Source organism: Sorex fumeus, unplaced genomic scaffold (genome assembly GCF_029834395.1).
Source record: "Sorex fumeus unplaced genomic scaffold, SorFum_2.1 ptg000080l, whole genome shotgun sequence".
Taxonomy (NCBI): Eukaryota; Metazoa; Chordata; class Mammalia; order Eulipotyphla; family Soricidae; genus Sorex; species Sorex fumeus.
Window position 1 is genome coordinate 794741 of NW_026606137.1, and position 23349 is coordinate 818089.

The window sequence follows — 23349 nt, forward strand, 5'->3', positions numbered from 1 at the left end:
CAAAGTGTGACCTGAAAAACCAAAACCCAAACTAAACTAATTTTTTTCCCCTTTATTTTATTTTATTTTTTTTAAAGTTGTAGATTTACAATTTTTTGTGCTTTGGTTTCAATTATACAATGATCAGATACCCATCCCTCCACCAGTGCCCATTTTCCACCACCATGGATAATATCCCTCCCACCCCCATCCCCTCATCCCCCCGTCTCTGTGGCAGGGCAATCCCCTGTGTTCTCTCTCTCCTTTTGGGTGTTGTGGTCTGCAAAAGAGGCATTGAGTGGCAAACATGTTCAGTCCATAGTCTACTTTCGACATGCATCTCCCCTCCTGGGAGGATCCTCCAAACATCCTTTATTTGGTGCTCCCTTCTCTATCTGAACAGCCCTTTCCTCTAGGATACCCGGCTCTAAACTAATTTTTAATCTTCCTCCTAAGAAGACTGGGGATTCCACATCCTAGAGTAACATGTGAATTACAAGGAATTTCTAGAAAACACTAATAGTGAGGAATATTATGTTCAAAAAGTTGTAACAGAGATAAAAGAGTATTTCGCTAACACACTGGCACTATTTCTCTAGATCACTTGATCACTTGATCCCCCGTTATTCATCGAATTACTCGAGCGGGTGCCAGTAACGTCTCCATTCTTCCCTGTTGCGTGCTAACGTAGCCCAATGGCATCTGTTCGTTCTAGGAACATGCAGAGCCTCAAACCGATCATTCAGGGTCTTGACGAAGAAGTCTGACCATCTTGTAGGTGGGCGTCCACGCGATCTTTTGACGTCCTATGGAATCCAGTCAGTAATGGCTTTAGTCCAGCGGTTCTCAGTAAACCTCATTACGAGTCCAGCTCATCTGATTTTTGATGCCTTGGCATCAAAAAAATTTTTCAGGGTACCTTAATGAAAATAAATAAATTTTATTTACATTCATTTCTCTAGAAAGGTTAAAAAAAAAAAGACATGTCCAGATGAAAAAAGCCTGGATTTACTGCTGACTTCTCTCCATGGCTGCTTAAAACAAGTGGTGAGGAATTCCCCAACCTGTTTAAGTGTCTGAGATGATGTAGTGGCTCCTCCAGAGACTCATCAGAAAGTAGTACGAGGCACGGACACCTGCGCGGAGACTCTCTGGAAACACAGTCCAGCCCTTTGCCCTTCTTTGCAAAGGATGCACTTTGAAAATGTTAGCAAGTCTAACAGAATTAATGTTGTTTGGTTTGATTTTAAACCCAAAATTAAAGGGGTTAGAGATTTTTTTTTCATTTCCAAATTGCTACAAGTATATTTAGTGATCAACAACAGACACACTGTAGGGCCTCACTGTTTGGCAGACAAAGTGCTTGTGGTACCATTCCTTTGACATTATACACATCCTAGTAAATCTTAACACCAGTGACAAAGGCATGCTTCAGTGCATGTGACTGAACATAGGTCCCTTTTTATTTTTTTATTTTTTGTGGAGTTGGGGATCAAACTCGGGGCCTCAGAAATGACAGGCAAGGGCTCTCTCTCTGAACTAAATACCCATATTTTATCTTTAAAAAAATGGTGCTTAAATAGCCCACTCTATGCAGATCTTCCATGGCCTTCTTTAGGCAATATCTGTGCTTGTATTATAGAACGGTGGTTTATTTCATTTTTGTGTGTTTATGCCTAATGCACATTTTACCACGAGCGACACAATGCATGGTGTAGCTGCAGTTTTCAAGAAAAGTCAATCTTTGTGGCATTGTTTTTTCAAGAACTCAAATACATCTTTTGTTTTAAAAACAAAACAAAGAAATAATAGAGGTGCAATTTGGTGGGTAAAAAAAATGAAGGCCATTGTCGAGGTAGGCTTGGAGGTAGAAAACTCAGATAGTGGTTAAGAAATAATTGTCTCAGTAAAGGGAATGCCCTGCCACAGAGTTAGGGTGGGATGGGTGGGATGGGGGGTGGGAGGGATACTGGGATCAGTGGTGGTGGAGAATGGGCACTGGTGGAGGGATAGGTATTCGATCATTGAATAAATGAAACCCAAGCACAAAAATTTGTAAGGCTACAACTGTACCTCATGGTGTTTCACTAATAAAAATTTAAGAAAAAAAAAGAAATAATTGTCTGAGAGTTCTAGACTGTTTAAGAAGTAAATTAGCATAATGATTAATAGCACAGGCTTCAGAATCTGACCAACTCAGGCTGTGATCATCACCTTGCCACTTAAAATCAGTTGAGTCATAACGCGCCTAAACAAGAATTCTCAAAGTAAGGCTCTACTTAACCCTTCAAGGATTACGTTCTATTTACACAGACACACACAGACACACAACACACATATTTTCAGTAGCTGGCACAATTATCATCACCTTGTTAAATAAAATGTTAACTAACATATAACTGTAAGTTATATTATTACACCTATTATTAAGGAAAAATAAAGTCTATAGTATTGCCATCTACAAGACAGGAGAACCCATGGTTAATCAATGCTGAAGATAATGAGCATCCCTGGGGCAAAACTAGGCCACATTCTCTCAAGGGGTTTATGGACTCCAGCTACTTGATTTTCTTCCCTCTGGTACACACAAGTATCCAGGTAACCACTGGTACAGGATGACCTAAGCATATATTCGCGTCCAAGGGGTTTTATTTTATTTTATTAAAACAAAGTTTTCTTTCCAACAGTTTGTTTTCTTTGCTCAGGACACATACATTTTGGATTTCCCTTTCTCTGTGTAGTTGGCAGGTGGCTTCCATTGGATAAGAGACCGATATTTCTCTATGGCTGAGTGAATCTGGTCTGAACTAGAGAAATCTGGTCACTATGTCTCTACCTACTTTTATTGCAGAGGAAAGAACACAGTTTACAATACGTCTATCTTTCCTGAATTGTCCTTAGAGTATAAACATACAAAAGTAATTGGAACCTAACTTTAAAAAGGAATGCCGACCAGGATAATGTTTAACAAAAGTGTTAATTTATTTTTTTTAAGTATTTAAATTTCCTTTACAGAAGATACATGATTTAGTGCAAAGATGATAGAAATCAACATGTTAAAAATCAGGCTTAGGGGCTGGAGTGACAGCACAGCGGATAGGGCGTTTGGGCCGGGTTGCACACGGCCGACCCGGGTTCAATTCCCAGCATCCACCCAGGCGTAATTCTTGAGTGCAGAGCCAGGAGTAACCCCATGTGCATTGCCATGTGTGACCCAAAAAGCCAAAATAAAAGAAAAAATCAGACTTAGCCTCCAGAATGTTTTGTCTCTGCAATCTTGAAGATGTCTACTTTTCCCTCATCATCAAGTTCTTCATATTTAAACAGAATTAAAGTTTGTTTCACTATCAGTATTATGCATACACATATGCATAGAGAAAATAGAGGAAGGTATGTGAGTATGTGTGTATGTTTACATGAGAAAGCAGGTTAGAAACAAGAGGTCTGGCGTGATAGGTCAGGTTCAAACTCTGCCGACAATCATCTGTCTCTAGCATTTGAAATGTGAATATATTCATTTATCCAAGGCACCTGAACAGTGAGAGCTGGGGAGAAATCCAAGTTTTAGGTTCTATGCCATACCTACTGAACGAGAGACTGAAGGGTCCAGGTCCAGGGATCTGCCCTTCAGGTGAGGGAGAAAAAGGCAGTGTTTGAACATGCCCAGCAAAGAGCTGTAGACTAGAGGTATACATAGAAGGGAAGAATCAGTAAGTATAATTAAAGGAGTTAAAAAGCAACCTGTTCTACAGAGAACTTGGGTCAGATGTGGGTGAGACAAGGCAGTGCTGAGCGCAGGAGAGTGTTATGGTAATAGTAGGGAACTAAGTTGTCAGATGTGAGAATATAGAAGCCTGATGACAATAAGAAGCAGAAGCCATCAGATTCCACATTAAGTCATTTGCTGCCATGCACGTATTTCTACTAAAATATGATGGGCTTAGAACCTGTTTCTTATGGAGGATTCCGAAGGAGGATAATCATTTATCATTCTGTTCTTAGTTACAGCTAACTCTTATGCTGAGAGTTGCTTAATGCAGAAACCAGAGACCCTGAAAGTTATTTCATGCAGAAACCAGTGGCAGGGAAACTTAAGATTTCATAGGCTGGTCTTCCCAATCTTCTCCAGGCCCTTTTCAATCACTTAAGATTCTTTTGAATCCAGATGAAACCTTCCCCTCCCGGGGTCGAGGAGATAGCTTAAAGGACTAGTGGGCATGCTTTGCAGGTAGGAGACTTGACTTCAATCTGCAGCACCCAGATTCCCTGAGGTGTTTCCCCGAGTACCAGGAGTGATCCCTGAGCAATGAGGGCACACAGGGGAAGAAGGGAGTTCCCAAACCCAAACAAACCAAAGTTTCCCTTACTGGCAGCTGAAGAGTACACATGTGGATGTCCTCGGGGAGATGAAGAACATTCCTGCATTTCATGGGGGCTCCTGGAAAAAGCTAGCCAGAGAAATTTGCAGGGGTGAGAATAAGCCTATGGAAACGACAAGGCAAGATTTCAGCGTTCAGACTCTTCAGGAGGCTAATGGATGCCACGTTGTCATCCAGGACGTTGCCCTGGGATGGGAATCCCCGGCTCTGAAGCTTCTTGGCGAGGGTGAGGGCCACTAGCCGGCTATAACCTTTCCTGCGATGCTCTGGCAGGGTGTAGCCATGGCACATGGTGGCAAACTGGTCCGTGAGAGACCAAGAGACAGGGTTTCCCTTTTCATCACGGACACACACACTGGGAAAGCAGGCGATGAGGTTGGCAAGGTAGCGAAGGCACTGCTCATTGCCACCCCGAGACCAAGTCCGGTTGAGTAGATCAGCGTCTGCCACGCTCAGGTAGGTCAGTCGTGGGGGTGATGTCCTTCTAGAAGAAAACGGCATAGGAAGCATGAACTTGGGATCCTGGAACTATAATCGGTCACTACAACTGACTTCTCTTTTTCAGACTTGAACAGTAACGCTTTCCCTGAGAAGTCACCTAGCAAGAATCTCAACGTTGTAAATGAGCTCAAGTCTACCAATTTCCATTCTGAGAGGGTTGTTTATGAGGGCCCAAAATATTCATCTTACCAAATTTAAGTCTTGTGTTCTCATTTTATATCTATTTGTCATTGTCCTCAGGATAGATTAGCCAATGCTTTCAGTTTCCTTCAAACAATTCAAAGACTTGTTTGAATCTTCTCTGAAGTATTGAACAAGTCCAGATTCTTAGGTCTCTAATTTTTCCCTTGGTGTAATGGCATTTTAAAACTGAACTTCTATCTTTATGCATCCAATTGCTGTCACTGTCACTGTCCTCCTGTTGTTCATCGATTTGCTCGAGTGGGCCCAGTAACGTCTCCATTGGAGACTTTGTTGTTACTGTGTTTGGCATATCAAATACATCACAGTAGCTTGCCAGGCTCTGCCGTAAGGGCGAAATACTCTCGGTAGCTTGTCGGGCTCTCCGAGAGGGGTGGAGGAATCGAACTCGGGTGGGCCATGTTGGCTGTGTACAAGGCAAACGCCCTACTGCTGTGCTATTGCTCCAGCCCATTTGCTATAAAATACAAATTGATATTCCAGGCATATTAAGACGCTTAACAAATGCTACTTTTTCAAACCTTCCCTTAAGAGACTCAAAAGTCTAGGTGAGGGCAGTATAGTAGCAGGGTGTGCATAAAGCAAAAATATGAGCACTATTGTAAAACATCATACTTCAATAAAAATAACTGGAAAAATGCATGGTTTTTAGATAAAATGATAAGAAGTAGTGATATCTAAGACCTCACATGGATTACCTGTTTGAATGGTTATGGGGCTGATTGAGCCTTAAAATTGCTCTCGTTCTTAAAGCCATGGGCTGTCAGGAGACTGGTAATGTCATTCTTTTTATAGGCAAGTTTATATATAGATATATTTTTGTCACTGGTTCTGCTGTGTTTACATTCCAGGCATACTGAGGGCTCTGGTACTGAGTAATGTAGCTACTAAGCAGGAATTAACTATAAGACACAAGTGGATTTTTCCCCAGGTAGCAAGATAGTGGCCGCCTCGGAGCTTATAGGAAAGCCAGGTATGAGCTGGCGGTGACTGGGCAACTACAATCTCATGGGAAGGGGGGCATTCCTGGCTTGTCCTTCACGCCCTACCGAGGTCACGAGTTGCCCCCCACGAGTGGCTGTTCGGCACGGCCATGGCTTTAGAGGCGCAGGAACGAATCTCGTAATTATCTGGCTCTTGGCAGAAATTCCTCCAGACTAAATAAGCAAAATATCAGAAATCCAATATCGCATGGTCGCTATCGCGGCCGCAGGACATCATATAATTCCCATAACCAGCTATCGAAAACAAATTATTTCACAATGCCTTTTTGGCAGTTCTGATTGTCGGGTGTAAACTCTAAACAATAATAGTGCATCTTTTGTCGAAATAATGAATGTAATCAAAGTAGATAGAGAGTTAAGTAGAATTCATCTGCCTCACAGGCATTGGGAGGGGTGGGAGGGTGGTGAGAAACAGGTACTGGTACTGGCGAAGGGAAAGGTGTTTGATCATTGCATGATCGAGACTTTTCCCACAGTGATTCAATAAAAAAAAGGCATAAGTGGATTTTTGGAAGTGTATCATTTTTGTATGTGCTCTGGACCACACACAACCTTGCTCGGGGCTCACTCCTGATGGAATTCCTGGGATCACATGTGGGGTCAAGACTTTGAAGAGGAGCAGGTTAAGCTTCAAAGCAAGCAGCTTAATCCTGATACTATCTCTCTGACCTTTGATCTTGTATCTTAAGGGCAGAGTAGTAGAAATCGTCTATCTCTTTGGGTTATAATTTAAGCGTTAAAGAAAAATTGTTGAAATTTCTATGCAGAAGGGACCAACTCAAGTTAAAGTTGGGCTTGGCATAACTGAAAATAGAAGAAAAATTTAAATAGTACCTCAGAATATGTGACTAAATAAAAAGTGGGTAAGCCTAAAACTCTAAAAGGACAAATGGAATGGTTTATCCCACAAAAACACACGAGAAACAGAAAAGAAATAAGGGGAAACTATAGTCACAAGAAACTTAAGAGATACTAACCAATGACAAGGTATGAAGATGATTTATGCTTATTGAAAATGTAAAACAATAAGTTGGGAAAAATGATTAATAATACTGGTGATTACCAAGTGGTTATTTTAAAGACAGACTGTTAACAAAATTTTTAAGGAACTGTGTAGGGTGAAGACAGCAGGACTGAAATTACTTTTTTATTGGGATGGAAGTTCCCAAAAGGTGCTCAGGAGGCCAAGGACAGGTGTGTGTGGGGTGTGTGTGTGTGGGGGGGGGGGTGGTTGTTGCAGTGATTCCCAGCCCACTGGACTAGATGGCTAAGAGTGAGGGTCTGTCAATGCAGAGCTGACTAAGTCCTACAGTCTTGGGACCAGAAGGGGAACCCTGGTATTGCCTGGGGTAGGATGGGGAAGTGTGGCTCTGGGGCCATGCAAGGCTGGCATCCCAATCCCAACACAACTCCCTGGGCCTAGAGCCAGCTTGGCCTTTCCCCCAAACTGAAATGAGACGTTTGCATAAGCCAGACCCTCTATAATGACCAGCTGGTTTCTTTCTGGGATTCCAAGGAATGGGTCTATGCCAGACAACGGGTGCCTGCAATAAAACACTTACACAGATTGCCACGACTCTGCTGAGGAAATGAAAAGGCACCTTGTGTTGCGCTACAGAGAGGTCCCTCGGAGGCCTGTGCTTGGCTCCTCCTCTTTGCTTCCCTCCCCAGTGGGCCTCTGACTCTGCTGAGTTTGCGCTGGGATTCTTATTTGACTATAAAACCAGGACTCTCTATATATTGAATCCTGTAAGCTCTTCTAGCCAGTCTCTAAATCTATGGGCAGACTTACTCAGGGAGCCTTGACCCAAAAGGGGTACTATCATAGGTTTTGAATAGTCACTCACACACACACACACACACACACACACACACACACGTGTGTGTCACACATATATATACACACACGCATATATATGACTAATGGGATAAAGTTTGAGATACTTCTTCCAGAGTAATTAGGTGGATATGGGGTATGAAAGAAATAAAATTAACAATGTATCAATAAGAAGTTGGTACATGGTTAATTTATTATTATTTATTAATAACTGACATTATTAATTTATTATTATTAATAATTAACATTATTATGAATTCCGTACAAAGTCTCTTAATCTTTGTATCAGCTTAAAATTTTTGATAAATGGAAAAAAGGGACAAGTTGTTTTATGTAACTTAATGTACCAATTTTTCAGGTCTAGTCTTCTTTGCCCAACAGTTCCTTTAACATAATCCACCAGAAAATAAAGAAAATTAATAATTATTGAGGCATGTACTTTTCAAGTATCATGTTTAACCTGCTAGGAATCTTAAATATTTACAAATAAGAAAGATATTATATATCTAGTTACTATATATATCTATATATATATATATCTAGATATATATATCTAGATATGATATATATATCTAGATATATATATAGATATATATCTAGATATCTAGATATATATATCTAGATATATATATCTATATATATATCTAGATATATGTATATATCTAGATATATATATCTATATATATATCTAGTTACTATTATATATCTGGGCTGGAGCGATAGCACAGCGGGTAGGGCGTTCGCCTTACAAGCGGCCAACATGGCCGACCCGAGTTCGATTCCTCCGTCCCTCTCGGAGAGCCCGGCAAGCTACCGAGAGTATTCGATATGCCAAACACAGTAACAACTCAATAATAATAATAATAATAATAATGCAGTAACTAGGTTAACAACTCGATATCTTGAACTCGGACAACAGAGATGATTTGAAATTATTTGGAGGAGGAGGAGGATATCAAAGAATGATTTGCCTGTGTATGCTGTGAAAATACATAAAAAGGTAAAAGGTAAAGGCCCTCCCGTTGATCGTCGATTTGCTCGAGCGGGCCCAGTAACGTCTCCATTGGAGACTTTGTTGTTACTGTGTCTGGCATATCGAATACTCTCGGTAGCTTGCCGGGCTCTCCGAGAGGGGCGGAGGAATCGAACTCGGGTCGGCCATGTTGGCCGCTTGTAAGGCGAACGCCCTACCCGCTGTGCTATCGCTCCAGCGGTGTCTTTTATTATTATTTATTTGTTACTGTTGTCAAAGATTGTGATACGATTTTTTCAGGAAATAATGTGCAAATTAAGCACAACTGAAAGAAAAAAACACAGCGCACAGATGTGTAAGAGCAAGCACACAAGTTTAGATGTGGTGGCCCAAATTCAACTACTATATACTCTTTTTATTCATTTTTGGGCCACACCTGGCCGTGTTCAGGGACCACGCCTGGTGGGACTCAGAGAACCACTGGTGGAGTCAGAGATGGAACTGGGTCTGCTGTGTGATGGCAAACACTTTGCCTGCTGTACATCCTCGGGCTCCCTGACTATTTCTTAAATGATATAACGATAGCACAGCGGTAGGGCGTTTGCCTTACACGCAGCCAACACGGCCGACCCGAGTTCGATTCCTCCGCCCCTCTCGGAGAGCCCGGCAAGCTACCGAGAGTATCTCGCCCGCTCGGCAGATCCTGGCAAGCTCCCCGTGATGTATTCGTTATGCCAGACACAGTAACAACAAAGTCTCCAATGGAGACGTTACTGGGCCCGCTCGAGCAAACATACTCCATTATTACTATTTATATACTTGCGTGGCATTAAGCCCTACCCCCCAAATAAATCTTGGTTTACGTACAGCAAACTAGTGTCTGGAGTAGATGAAACAGGAGAAAAATGAATGGCCTTGAAGGAAATTTGCTTTACATCCAACTGCTTTTTCTGGGCAACAGCTTTGGAAACATCACACAATTCACTCTGCAGCCCTGAATATTGAAAGAGATCATGAGAAATGTAGACTTTTTATCTTAAAAAAAAATTATAGGCACTCTATCAACAAGAACAAATTTGTTGCAATATTTTTAAAAACACAACAATAAGTAGCAATCATATACTCATTTTCCACCCTGTACTGCTCTCCTAACGACTATGCCTTCATATATTATCACAACACTCTTGGCTATACTGAGCAATGCTCAGGGCTTACTCATGGCTCTGTTTAGGGATTGTTCATGCTGGTGTGAGTGGGTTCATACGCGGTGTCATGAATTGAACCAAAGAATAGGTAAAGGTAAAGGCCCTCCCGTTGATCGTCGATTTGCTCGAGCGGGCCCAGTAACGTCTCCATTGGAGACTTTGTTGTTACTGTGTCTGGCATATCGAATACTCTCGGTAGCTTGCCGGGCTCTCCGAGAGGGGCGGAGGAATTGAACTTGGGTCGGTCATGTTGGCCGCGTGTAAGGCAAACGCCCTACCGCTGTGCTATCGCTCCAGAACCAAAGAATAAACCAGAGTTAACCCGTGTGTGAGGCAAGCACCTTAGTCCCTGAATTCTCTTCAGCCCAAATCCCTGTATTATCTCTCCATTTCATAAAACCTTTTATCTGATTAAAAAATTTTGTATTAAATCTGCAAATTCCTACCTTGTTGCACACTTGCAATTACAACCATGGATTTTCTAGGGCAATTTCGATGGGCTTATCCCTTAGGTATTTTTTTTATAAATGATTTGATTTATAAAGTTTATAAAGGTGAAAATGAGAATTTTTACTGTTCTCCATCCTCACACTGATTTTTTTTTTCATTTGGGGGCTACACCTAGCAGTGCTCACAACTTACTCCTGACTCTGAGCTCAGGGATCACTTCTGGTGGTGCTCAGAGGACCACGTTTAGTGTCAGAGATCAAACTATGGTTGACTTTGGTGAAGGAAAGCACCTAAATTTCCGTACTCTCTCTTCAGCCCCTTATGGTGAACTTAAGTGAGACACACAACGAATAATGTCCCTAGGGCTGCAGCTATATAGTACAGTGGGTAGGGCACTTGCCAGGAATGATCCCTAAGAGCAGAGCCAGGAGTAATCCCTGAGCACTTCTAGGTGTGGTTCCAAAACTGAAAATAAAGAAATATTAATGTCTCTACAAATCTCTAGTCTACTATACAGTAAGACATGTAGAAGAACTTAGACTTCTTTCACAGGGCACTCTGAATTTAAAGACTCTCTTCCAACTTGTTTTCATAGCACCTAATATAGGAATATCAAGGTATATACTTATTCTTGGTGAGATTTATCTGAATTTGAAACTCACCCAAGTCCCACTCACTTATCATAGCTATGCTATATTATCTATAAAGTATTATTCAGTACCCCTAATATGCAAAGGACTGTGGTGTGCACTCTTTACAGAGGAATCCAGGAATAGTGGTCTGTCCTCTGACAGAGCTTATAGCATGGCAGGATGGTTTCTGTAAACTTAGAATCAATTTGCCCTGTCTTTTTATTATTATTATTATTATTATTATTATTATTATTATTTTGCTTTTTGGGTCACACCCGGTGATGCACAGGGGTTACTCCTGGCTCTTTGCTCAGGAATTACTCCTGGCGGTGCTCGGAGGACCATATGGGATGCTGGGAATCGAACCCGGGTCGGCCATGTGCAAGGCAAACGCTCCACCCGCAGTGTAATTGCTCCAGCCCCTGCCCTAACTTTTTAAATCCCCATCCGTACACTACTGGTGGAAAATGTACACTGGTGAAGGGACGGGTGTTGGAACATTATATGACTGAAACCTAATCACGAAACTTCTAACTGTGTATCTCACTGCAATTCAATTTTTTTAAAATAATAAGTTAATAAAATGAATCAATCCCCATTGGCCCTGTCCTTTCCAGTCTGTGTCCTGATTAGTGGGATCCTCTGGAAACTGACTTCTCCACTTCAAGGCTTGTTTTCTCTTCCCAATAACACAACCCTCTTAAAGAATATGTGAGTGAGAAGACATGTTGAGGACAGGTATCTAAGCCTTGGCTCTTTTTTTTTTTTATAAGAGTTTAGCTTAATATAAGCAAATATTCAGGTTAATGCTTTTAATGAAAGATTCTGTGACTGACTTTCTATACTAAACCACTGAACTGCTCCAAGTATTCAAAAAATATCTTTGAGGCCTATTCAGATTTCCCCTTCTAACTATTCTTAATTCTCCCCTTGCTTACTAAATTTTCTATTTGTAGGACTTACATATTTCATGTAAATTCTAAAATGATAAGCACAGAATTATTCATGATACTTTTTTAACTTTATATGTTTCTAAAAATATTCAGATTCTGAAAAAAATTACTTCATCAACCTATCATTGATTTTTAATTCTGTGGAATTTCAGGAGATTAGCTCTATTTATACATGTGCTGGTTCACTACCTCCCTTACAAAATGAAAAAAGAGATCTTCCCACATGTTGGGGAAAAAAGAAACACAGTAAGAAAACAACAAATGGCCAAAGTCATTAAAACTGAAGATCTTGCCTACTATATTGAGCATACACAGATGTGGCGGGGGGTGGGGGTGGGGGGGAGGGGTCCTTGAGACACTGATGGGGGATGTGGTCTCTCTTAAAAAAATAGGGTTACCAAAAGGAGAGAGAGAGAACACAGGGGATTGCCCTGCCACAGAGGCAGGTGGGGATGGAGGGATGGGGGTGGGGGGATATTATCCATGGTGGTGGAAAATGGGCACTGGTGGAGGGATGGGTATCTGATCATTGTATAATCAAACCCAAGCACAAAAAATTGTAAATCTACAACTGTACCTCATGGTGTTTCACTAATAAAAAAAATAGGGTTACATTGAAACAATTAGGATGAGAGCAAACACTACTTTAGCATTAAAACATATATATATAAATTAAATTAAAAAGTAAAGACTATCTATGAGATAAACAAAAAAAGGTAGCGGCAACCAAAGTACTCCCTACTGATTTTTGGTATAATCAGAATTTTCTTCCCCCTAAGGCTATGTAGCACTGTAGCACTGTCCTCCCGTTGTTCATCGATTTACTTGAGTGGGCCCAGTAACGTCTCCATCATGAGACTTGTTGTTACTGTGTTTGGTATATCGAATATATCACAGGGAGCTTGCCAGGCATTGCGGTGCAGGCGAGATACTCTCAGCAGCTTGTGGGGCTCTCCGAGAGGGGCAGAGGAATCAAACTTGGGTCAGCCAGGTTGGCCACATGCAAGGCAAACGCCCTACCCACTGTGCTATCGCTCCAGCCCCCTCCCCCTAAGTCAGACTAGACTTATTCTTTCAAATTTTCAGTATCACTTCAAAAAAAACCTTTTCATGTAACTAGAAAAACTAGAGAAAACATCATAAAACAATGAAGCTCATAATGGAGGCCAGGGACGTGGCTTAAGTGATAGGGGACATGTCTGCCTTGGTGAGATCCTGGGTTTGAGCCTCAGAACTTCAGGCCCTGAGCACTGCTGGATGGGGTCTCCGTAAAAACAAATGCACAGAGGCTGGAAAGACAGTACAGTGGGTAGGCTGGCCTTGCATGGGGCTGATCTGGGTTCAGAGTAATCCCTGAGCACCTCTGGGTGTTGCCCTGAACAAAACAAAACTGAATGAGCAGCTAAATGATTATCACTTGATCACTTGACTTCCCGTTAATCGGCGATTTGCTCGAGCGGGCGCCAGTAATGTCTCCATTTGTCCCTGTCGCGTGCTAGTGTAGCCCAGTGGCGTTTGATCGCTCTAGGAACATGAAGAGCCTGAGAAGGATGAGGCTCTAAATGATTATACATTTGAATTACTACTGATTACCTGACATTTATCACTTTGCCAAATACAATTCCTTCTCTCCACTAAAAGCAATCACTACCTAATCATGGCCATCGTTTATTTTTATAGCAAGCATTTCCTTGTTTTCTTCACAATTTCATTATCCAAGTCTTTCATGCCAGTTTAGTTTAGCCTGTACTTTGTTTTATAAATCTTTTAATCCACAGGTTTTGTTAACATCCCTATCCTAGTCCCCTTTAAAAATTTATATATATATATATATATATATATATATATATATATATTCCAGTTGTTTTCTGGGTAGAAATTCCAAACTGTGAATTTTGTTTTGTTTCCATGGTGAGGCTGACCATAACTGCTCTGTCTTCTGTTTAGGCTAGTACTTTTCACAAAGGATTTTGTCCTTTCTCACAGGTTAAAAGGAAGTTCTAGTCACTGTTCTACCCTTGTTGCTATCTGGAGAAGCCAAAACTTAGAATGTTTGTTGGTCTCGTTACCAGGGGCCCTCCCGTTGATCATCGATTTGCTCGAGCGGGCCCAGTAACGTCTCCATTGGAGATTTTGTTGTTACTGTGTCTGGCATATCAAATACTCTCAGTAGCTTGCCGGGCTCTCCGAGAGGGGCGGAGGAATCGAACTCGGGTCGGCCATGTTGGCTGCGTGCAAGGCAGACGCCCTACCCGCTGTGCTACCGCTCCAGATAAGTGCCCATTTAGACAAGTCCTTTCTCATCATGTCGGTGTTGTACAAAAGAGTCTGGCGGCACTGAGTATCAGGAGACTCTTTTCAGTTCCTGTCCTCATGTAGGACGAACACAAGAAGTTGAGCTCCCGATCCACTGTTATTTGTGGCTGGCTCTTATTAAAAACGACAAAGACGCCCTTGTGTAGGCTGTGCTATGGCTCCGAACACCCCATGCTAAAGTAGCTCCCCAACTCAAAGCTTGGTCCAGCTGAGCAGCCTAACTGATGGGTCTTTTCTTTTTCTTTTTGGGTCCCACTCGATGATGCACAGGAGTTACTCCTGGCTCATGCACTCAGGAATTACTCCTGGCGGTGCTCGGAGGATGATATGGGATGCTGGGAATTGAACCCGGGTCGGCTGTATGCAAGGCAAATGCCCTACCCACTGTGCTATCGTTCCAGCCTCCTAACTGACTGGTCTTGACTCAAGTCTACATTGCAGCACAAGGGGAACAATGAAACGGCAGTATATATGCTTTTAGAGTTGTTTGTGATTTGGGGAGAGAGGGGTTACGGCCGAAAGCAGTAAAGATGGTAAAGATGCCTTCGACGCATTCAATGTTCCAAGGACATTTTGGTTGTTAGCAAAGAAGCCCAGAGTCTTATGAGGCCATATCAGAAGCCAGAGTTTGGAATGTTTGCTCTAACTTACACATAGCATGGGAGATTTTAACAATCTAGTTATACTACGTGTTTTTAACTCATATATGTCCACTTCAAATCTTCTAGAAAGATGACTGGGTCCATTTAAGTCACCATAACTGACCCATGAGCTTAGTCTTCTGAAAAATTATTGGCAATGACAGGGATTTGACAAATGCCATAAATAACAGTGGATCAGGAGCTCAACATGACAAATGACCTGGCACCCGAGCTGCGCAGGAGGAAGAGAGCGGCTTGGAACGCCTTCAAGAACATCGAAGAAATAGCTAAGAGGACGAAGAACCTCCGGCTCCGGGCACATCTCTTTGATTCCACTGTTCTTCCTGCATTAACATATGCCTCAGAGACCTGGGCCCTACGCAAACAAGATGAGAACGCTATTCAGGTCTCCCAAAGAAGAATAGAAAGAGCTATGCTTGGAATATCACGTTTCACTCAAACGAGAGAAAGAATCTGGAGTTCTGACATCCGTCGACGATCAAAAATCAGGGACGCTGTCTCATTTGCCAAGGTGTCGAAAATCAGATGGGCTGGTCACGTAATGAGATTTAAAGACGACCGTTGGACTAGAGCTGTTACTGATTGGATTCCACGGGATGTCAAGAGACCGCGTGGCCGCCCACCTACCAGATGGTCAGACTTCTTCCTGAAGATCATGAACGATCGGTTTGAGGCCCTTCATGTTCCCGGAGCGAACAGATGCCATTGGGCTACACTAGCACGCGACAGGGACAAATGGAGACGTTACTGGCGCCCGCTCGAGCAAATCGACGACTAACGGGAAGTTAAGTGATTAAGTGATTAAGTGACAGGGATTTGAGGGTGGGAAATCTATAGAGAGCATCAAATTCCATTCAGTTACTGCCATGATTTTTCAAGTCAAGGAAGAGATTATCATTTCTACATTAAAGTGCATGACATTAATAACCCCATTTCTACATTAAAGTGTGCCACCATTATTGGTGAGAAAAATTTTCTATATTGGCTGAGTGGCAAAAACATATCTCACATTAATGAGTATAATGGGTAGGTCTCTAAAGGAGAAATACGGTATAGAACTTCCTCTATAAGTCTTGAACATATGCAAATAGATTTAGATAACATTCCAAATCTATAGCAATTTATGTGTCAGTTACTATTGTACATGACAAGTTTTGTTCTTACAAGAGGGTTTCATAAGTAACAGTGACTGAAAAACATTCCTGGATTTAATATTTTTAACATAGGAATCCTGCCTTCTTGTCAAATTTCCAAAAAACTTATTTCATAAGAATGGTTATAAACAGTAACTTTGTTGCCTGTATTAATCCCCAATCATCATTAAAAGAGTTAAGTGATACACTGAAGATAAAACTGTCAGTTCAAACTATGGAAAACTTTAATCTATGTCCATCTTGGCTTAACCATGCTGTTATGTCCTCAGAGCTGACAGGACACTTTCCTCATAAACTAATTCCAGTATTTACTGTGAAAATCAGTTGATTATCTCTTTACAGAATCATTTTCTTCAGAAAGAGAAAGTGGCTTACCTATTAATTAACACTTAACAGTCTGGGATACTGATGCCTATATTATAGTAGTAGGGAAAAAATACCACTTAAAAGCAATTTCATTTAAATCACTTCTACTTACTCTCGGGTAGGGCGTTCGCCTTGCACGCAGCCAACATGGCCGACCCGAGTTCGATTCCTCCGCCCCTCTCGGAGAGCCCGGCAAGCTACCAAGAGTATTCGATATGCCAGACACAGTAACAACAAAGTCTCCAATGGAGACGTTACTGGGCCCGCTCGAGCAAATCGACGATCAACGGGAGGGCCTTTACCTTTACCTTTACCTTACTTACTCTGAACCCAAGCCCCACTAGGATATACATGCATATGTATTTGTTCATTTTGTGTATATTTTACATGTCATATCTATTTATTATATATATATGTGTGTGTCTACACACACATATATAACAAAAAGGAGAACAAAATGACAGTTAGTTATGCCTTACACTGGGTCTCACCTTGTATTTGAAAAACTTGGTCCCAGTTGATAACATCATGTTCTTCTAATAGTTGTTGGTAAGCCTGGACATCCTTGTAGAATACAGCATAAGCATTTGTATAATGGTCCAGGTAATCTGTCTCAGCCTAGGACAGAATACATAATAAAAATATACACATATCCCTGCATTCTTAAATACTAAAAATAGTTTATATACCATTAGCTGAGCATGTCTAAATCATTTTTATTACTATATTAGTTGCAGAACAAGAATAGCTAAGCGAGAATGTGGCTGAAAATCTAATGGGAAGAATAGCCTTTTAAAACTTTTGTTAGGGGCCGGAGCAATAGTACAGTGGGGAGGGCATTTGCCTTGCACGTGGCCGACCTGGGTTCGATCCCCAGCATCTCATATGGTCCCCCGAACACTGCCAGAAATTATTCCTGTGTGCAGAGCCAGGAGTAACCCTGAGAATCGCTGGGTATGAGCCAAAATGCAAAAAACAAAACAAAACAAAACAAAACTTTTGTTATCAGGGACAATTTCAGACTTTTATTTCATATATACATATATATGTATACACATATCATAGCTATATGCTTCGACTTGTCTGTCTGTCTATATGGAAGTGTATATTTCAGCAGATACACTTCTATGAATCAGACAGAATTCTCCAGAACTTCCTGAATGTGGGGCGGATGCACACCTTTGATCTTTCTTGTGTCCCACACTCTCTTTTTCCCAATCTTCTTCCATATTTGTCTACTTGACCAAAAGAGTCATTAGGAGCTTAGCAATCCTGTGAGAAAACTTGCCATGTACAAGTATGCATACTTGCTGCCTTTCGATTGTGAAAATTAACGCCATCAAACACATTTAACTAGAGTTTTTTTTTTCACCTGGAAAACCAGCACTCAACAGAACCCCTTGGTCAGCTGTGTTCAGGCCCAGAGAAACACAGTCTCTCTCCCACTTCCCACTGTCCATCTTCTCTCCAGGGTGCAGACGATACAGCACCTCATTGCCCTCAGCTATGACAGCATTTCACTTCTGTGGGCTTGTGGGCTTTCATAGGGAGGACCACCAGGGAGCACTTCCTCTCTGATCTCTGAGAACTTTGCTGTTTGGATGCTGGGGATTGAGCCCAGGGCCTTGCATTTAGAATCAAGTGGTCAACTGCTGTTATAGTACGTCCACCGTGCATGCCCAGATCTGTGTCAATTTTATACCCATAAAAAGTATCTTTGGCCGGGATCTATTTTTTTTTTCATTTTTGGGTCACACTCGGTGATACACAGGGGTTACTCCTGGCTCATGCGCTCAGGAATTACTCCTGGCAGTGCTCAGGGGACCATATGGGATGCTGGGGATTGAACCCAGGTCGGTCACGTGCAAGGCAAACACCCTACCCTACACTGTTCTATTGCTCCAGCCCCTCAGCTAGGATCTATTCCATCGGCTGCCAATCCCCATCCTGGCAGGGCAATGTTCCATGGGTTTTTAGACTCAGATTTCTTGGGCCAAATAGATATGTTTGTTTTGTGAAAATAACATGAATACATCAGAGGTTCTTAGTATGTTTCATATACCAAGTCAATCAAATAAGTAACTTGTTAATCTGGGTATGATGGATATAATGGTTACTTGGTTACAATATCTGCGTTACCTATCTATTTTTTTTCTAGTTGATGCCAACTCTTATTTTTACATCTTTCTAAACCTTACCTCTTTCTGACGACGGGTAATGACAGCTTTAAAGTCCGGCCATGAATCCAACACTACTTCCTTTTGAAATGGATTCCCTCGATTTATGTTCATCACTGCTCCGTAAACCTATGCCAAAGAATTCAGAGATGTCAACCATTACTAGCTGTTACAACTACATGTCATTCATTTTTATTCTTTGTCTGCTATATAATCGTGGTCATAAGATGGGAAATAAAATCTTATACACATATATAAGACACATACATTACGACTCCTATTATTTCATCAGCGCAAATAAAAGCTGGCAGAAAATCTATTAAGTCCATGAAAACTCTACCCACCTAAGCTTATTTTGTAAATAGTAAAACAACAGTGGGAGATTCAATATGATTAGGCTTATGAGATAGGAAGTTGGCACGTAAGTTAGCGATAAATACTCAAAAATGGATGAATCAGAATCTAATATAAGGATTTAGGATCCAAGCACCTTTAAAAAGTTCTAGAGATGCTCAGTTGTTTGATGTTCTTTATGCCATCTGAAAAGAGCCTGAAAAAACCCAACTATGCCTTTAACTCTGAATTATAATCAAATATTTGATCAAAGACTCATTGACTAAACAACAGTGGGGTCATATTAAATTCTATTCTGTGCTCTTTTAGTTCCCCCCCAGTAAAAATCAAAGATTTATTTCATGCAAATTAATTTTTACATATTCTATTTGTTCTTATAAAGAAGAGAAAGTTATAGTCGTAACAAGTAGAACTAAGCTCTAGGCCAATGTCTATGGTGCCATTTTCATAACCAAAAAAACCCGGAAATAACATACTGGGACTGGAGTGATAGCACAGATAGAATACTTGCCAAATACGTGGCCTACCTGGGTTTGATGCCCATATATATATGGCCCCCTGAGAATTACCAGGAGTGATCCCTAAGTGCAGAGACAGGAATAAGTCCCGAACACTGCCAGATGAGGCCCTCAGACTTAGATATATGTGTGTGTATATTTATATATATACTTATATATACACACACAGTGTATGCACACACACAGTGGCGATTCATAATCCCTTTAGATCTCTTAAAGCTGAGCAAAAATAAACCAGTCACAAAAGAATTCTTGAATGTGTGATTCATTATATATTTAAAAAAATTGAAACAAACTATGGGATCAGAGAAACAGTACAGAGGTTAAGGCACTTGTCTTGCATCTGGTTGTCCCTGGTTTGAATTTCTAGTACTGCATATGGTCACCCAAGCACTTCCAGGAATGATCCCTGAGCACAGGGCAAGAGTAAGCCCTGAGCACCATGGGGTGGGACCCCAAAATAAAACAACAACAACAACAACAAAACAACTAATTATGGCTTTAGAAGTTGGAGTACTTGTTACCTTGGTAGAGCAGGAACAGGTAGTAGAAAAGAAAGATCAGGGGAGCAGTAAATAATTACTCTCTGAATTAATGTTCTTTCTATTCATACATTTTTGGGCAATGCTCTCCATTTAAGTAAAGGTTACATAAATATTTGCTTTGTGAAAATTCACTGAACCATAAAATTATGTCATGTATGTTCTAGTATATACTGTATTTTAATGAAAAAATCATAAGAGTGTTGGAAATTATTTTATCTCCTGTATCATTATCAAATTTCATCTTAATTCTAGAACATTATCCAGTCCTTTCCTGTCTTACCCAATCCGGGCCTCACACAAACTATTATCAAATTTGACTCTCCAATTTAGTCTGGCTAAGATGCTTTGTAACATGGATCACACTCAGTGAAAAACCCAAGAAGTAAATAACCCACAAAACACATGCTTTTTCTGTTATCATTAAATTCTAGGACTGCTACTGATCTTAGATATACAGAGTAAAGTGTACTTAAATGGCTTCTTAAGGAGACATCATGCACTTTTATTCAGAGATTACACATAATCGAAATAAATGTTCACAAAGTTAAAAAGGAAAACATGCTAACTAAAAACACTGAAAATGATCTAGAACCAGCTGATAGATCTGACATAGGTAGGTAACAAACAAACCTTTCTAGTAGCTATTCATTCAAAAGAAGAGCATTGAATAGAGATGGTGAGTGGGTAGGGGGACACAACGGTGTGTAGGAATGAGTACTTAGAGCTTGTGATGAAAGTACAAACAAATATTTTATCACTTACACCCTACGGCAAGATTATAAGAAACATGTTCATGAACTCAAAGATATGGAGGAAGGATGGACAGTAAAACTTTGACTTCTTTCTTTTTATTCTCAATAGGATATGGAGATCATTTGGGTTTGACTGTCCATTTACTACATTTTTAGTGCCCAGATACAAAATTATCAGATTTCCTCTATCATGAGTATCAATATCAATAAGGCAAGATAATGAGATTAAGTCAACTGGAAGGCTTCCTTTCACTAATTCACTTTTTGGTGCACATGAGAAGTGTTTGTTAAAACAGAGTGCTAGATTTTTATACAAATCCTCTTCGGAAAGTATTCTTGTATCTCTCATATCTTCCCTTGTTTACTTGTATGAGATGAATATTTAGAAACTATAAGTCTTAACTGTAGTGCTTAACTCATGGAGCTGAGTCCTCACACCCACATCCCACAACCGCTGCCATATAACCTCATTTGGTGGCACAGCTTTGCAGACTTGTGATTAAATCTCGGAAGACAGGCCAGGGCGAGCATGGAGTCACTCAGGAATTTGCATTGCATGCGGCCAGCCTGGGTTCAATCCCTGGCATCCCATCTGGTCTCGCGTGCAGAATCAGGAGTAATTCCTGAGTATCTCTGCATATGGCCCCAAAGGGAAAAACAAAAAATCTCAGAAGGGATTAACTAGCTTTAAAAATTCATATATATACACAGGTCTTTTGGTTGAAAGAAGCTACCAGAAGAGGCACCCTCAGGAGGGGGAGGGGAATAGGCTGAGTCCCACCCAGACAAGCACAGGCAGTCACACTCACCACCTGCCCCTCCACCCCCGACCCCACAGCTGCCACCAGGCTAAAGGCCTGACTCTACCAACTCACAACTGAGCTCTGCAGAGATACCAAACTGCTAAAAACTTCAGGTATACCGGTCACCAGGCTGAGAACTCTGGGGTTTTCTCCGAGTGTTAGTGGGAAGTTTCCCCCACCCCCAATTCTACCTCCCCCCCATACTTCTGGAAACCCTGACAATCACACATACACATCCCACAACCATTGCTATGTAAGTTCAATACCTAGTTATATGTCTCTGGCTTTTATGGGGGGTGGGGTGGGGTGGGGTAGGAGAGCACCCAGCAGTGCTCAGGGCTCATTCCTTTTTTCCGGGCTCTGTGCTTAGGAATCACTCCTGGCAATGCTTGGGGACCATATGGAATAACAAGGATCGAACCTGGGTTGGCCACATACAAGGAAAGTACCTTATCGTCTGGACTGCCCTTCCTGCCCCTAGTTAAATATTCTGGAGTTCCTGGAGTCACACCTCCAAACTCTACAAATACTGACATCCCAGTAGGAGCACATAAAATTTGATGGGACATGTAACATAGAATCCGGTTCAGCTCAGTAAAGAATGTTTCATACACAGAAGCTCAACTAGCAACAACAGCTCAGTAAACCCTCAGACAAGTACTTTATGTCCCATGGTGAAATATAAAAATTTTCACAAATTTTCTTTTACGGAGGTGTATTTTGATAATTGCATTGAGGGATGGTGGGAAAATGGGGACAATGGTGGAGGGAAGGTCACACTGGTGATTGCAATACTGTATATTTATAATGAATGCATCATGAACAACTTTGTAAACCATAATGTTTCTATGAAGGGGAAAAAAACAAAGAGGAAAACAAAGCAAAACAAAAAAATTGAGTCCTAAATAAAGTGTCATTATATTCTATATTTTTACCAAGTTCTTAAATATTTCTAATCTTATATTTATTTCTAATCTTCTATTAATTTCTAATTTCTAAAATATTTCTAATATTTGACTAATGCCACCTTCCATAATAGCTCTGAGTTATTTGCAGAGTTTCCTGGACTTACAAAAAGCTCTGATAGAAACTTAATGACCACAAAGTATCATTGAAAAAAGTTTCAAAACTAAATATATGAATGTAAATTCCATTTTAAGAATTTTTTTGTTTAAAATTTAGTGGCAATCCCTAGATTTTAACTTCATGTTGTAGGCTCTTCCCAACTCATACACTTCTGCCATTTAGAAAATTTTACGTCTCAAATTGATCTTAGCCTAGCAAAATTATCCTCAAAAGCATCTAGACTGTCAAAAATCAGAAATTATGTTAAAAAGATAACAGTCCATACTCCACTGAATCAGTCTTTAGCAGGAAGGGATTGGGGACCTGTCTGTCTAACAAGTGCTCCCAAGAGGTTTTATCATTAGAAAATCTGATCTACAGCCCCAAGCCTGACATTATGTCACAATTAGTAAAGTGGAAAATAAAATTCTTACATTTACAGTACCTTGAGTGATTCAGGAAAGAGATTCTTCAACATTTTTTCCAGTGTCAGCAGTTTGGTAGAACAGTTTAATACCAACAT

The 23349-nt window shown here is 40.9% G+C and overlaps 1 protein-coding gene across 1 annotated transcript; it reads right to left on the bottom strand.

Annotated features, from left to right (window-relative positions):
• Positions 1–4427: 4427 nt before the first annotated feature.
• GLYATL3 (glycine-N-acyltransferase like 3) lies at positions 4428–23349 on the bottom strand. The gene is made up of 5 exons (XM_056130642.1): positions 23272–23349; positions 18811–18918; positions 17104–17230; positions 9742–9868; positions 4428–4842 (listed from the first exon to the last, which is right to left on the bottom strand). The coding sequence occupies exons 1-5, from the start codon at positions 23347–23349 to the stop codon at positions 4428–4430; spliced, it is 855 nt and encodes a 284-aa protein (XP_055986617.1).

What these genes read in the sequence shown, in the direction of transcription:
- GLYATL3 (XM_056130642.1), bottom strand. Translation starts at nt 23,349, where the DNA reads ATGTTGGTATTAAACTGTTCTACCAAACTGCTGACACTGGAAAAAATG. An exon ending in CCAAGTTTTTCAAATACAAG is followed by an intron (nt 9,869 to 17,103) that starts GTGAGACCCAGT and finishes TTCAATATTCAG; the next exon opens with GGCTGCAGAGTGAATTGTGT. An exon ending in ACTCCAGACACTAGTTTGCT is followed by an intron (nt 4,843 to 9,741) that starts GTACGTAAACCA and finishes GTTTTCTTCTAG; the next exon opens with AAGGACATCACCCCCACGAC.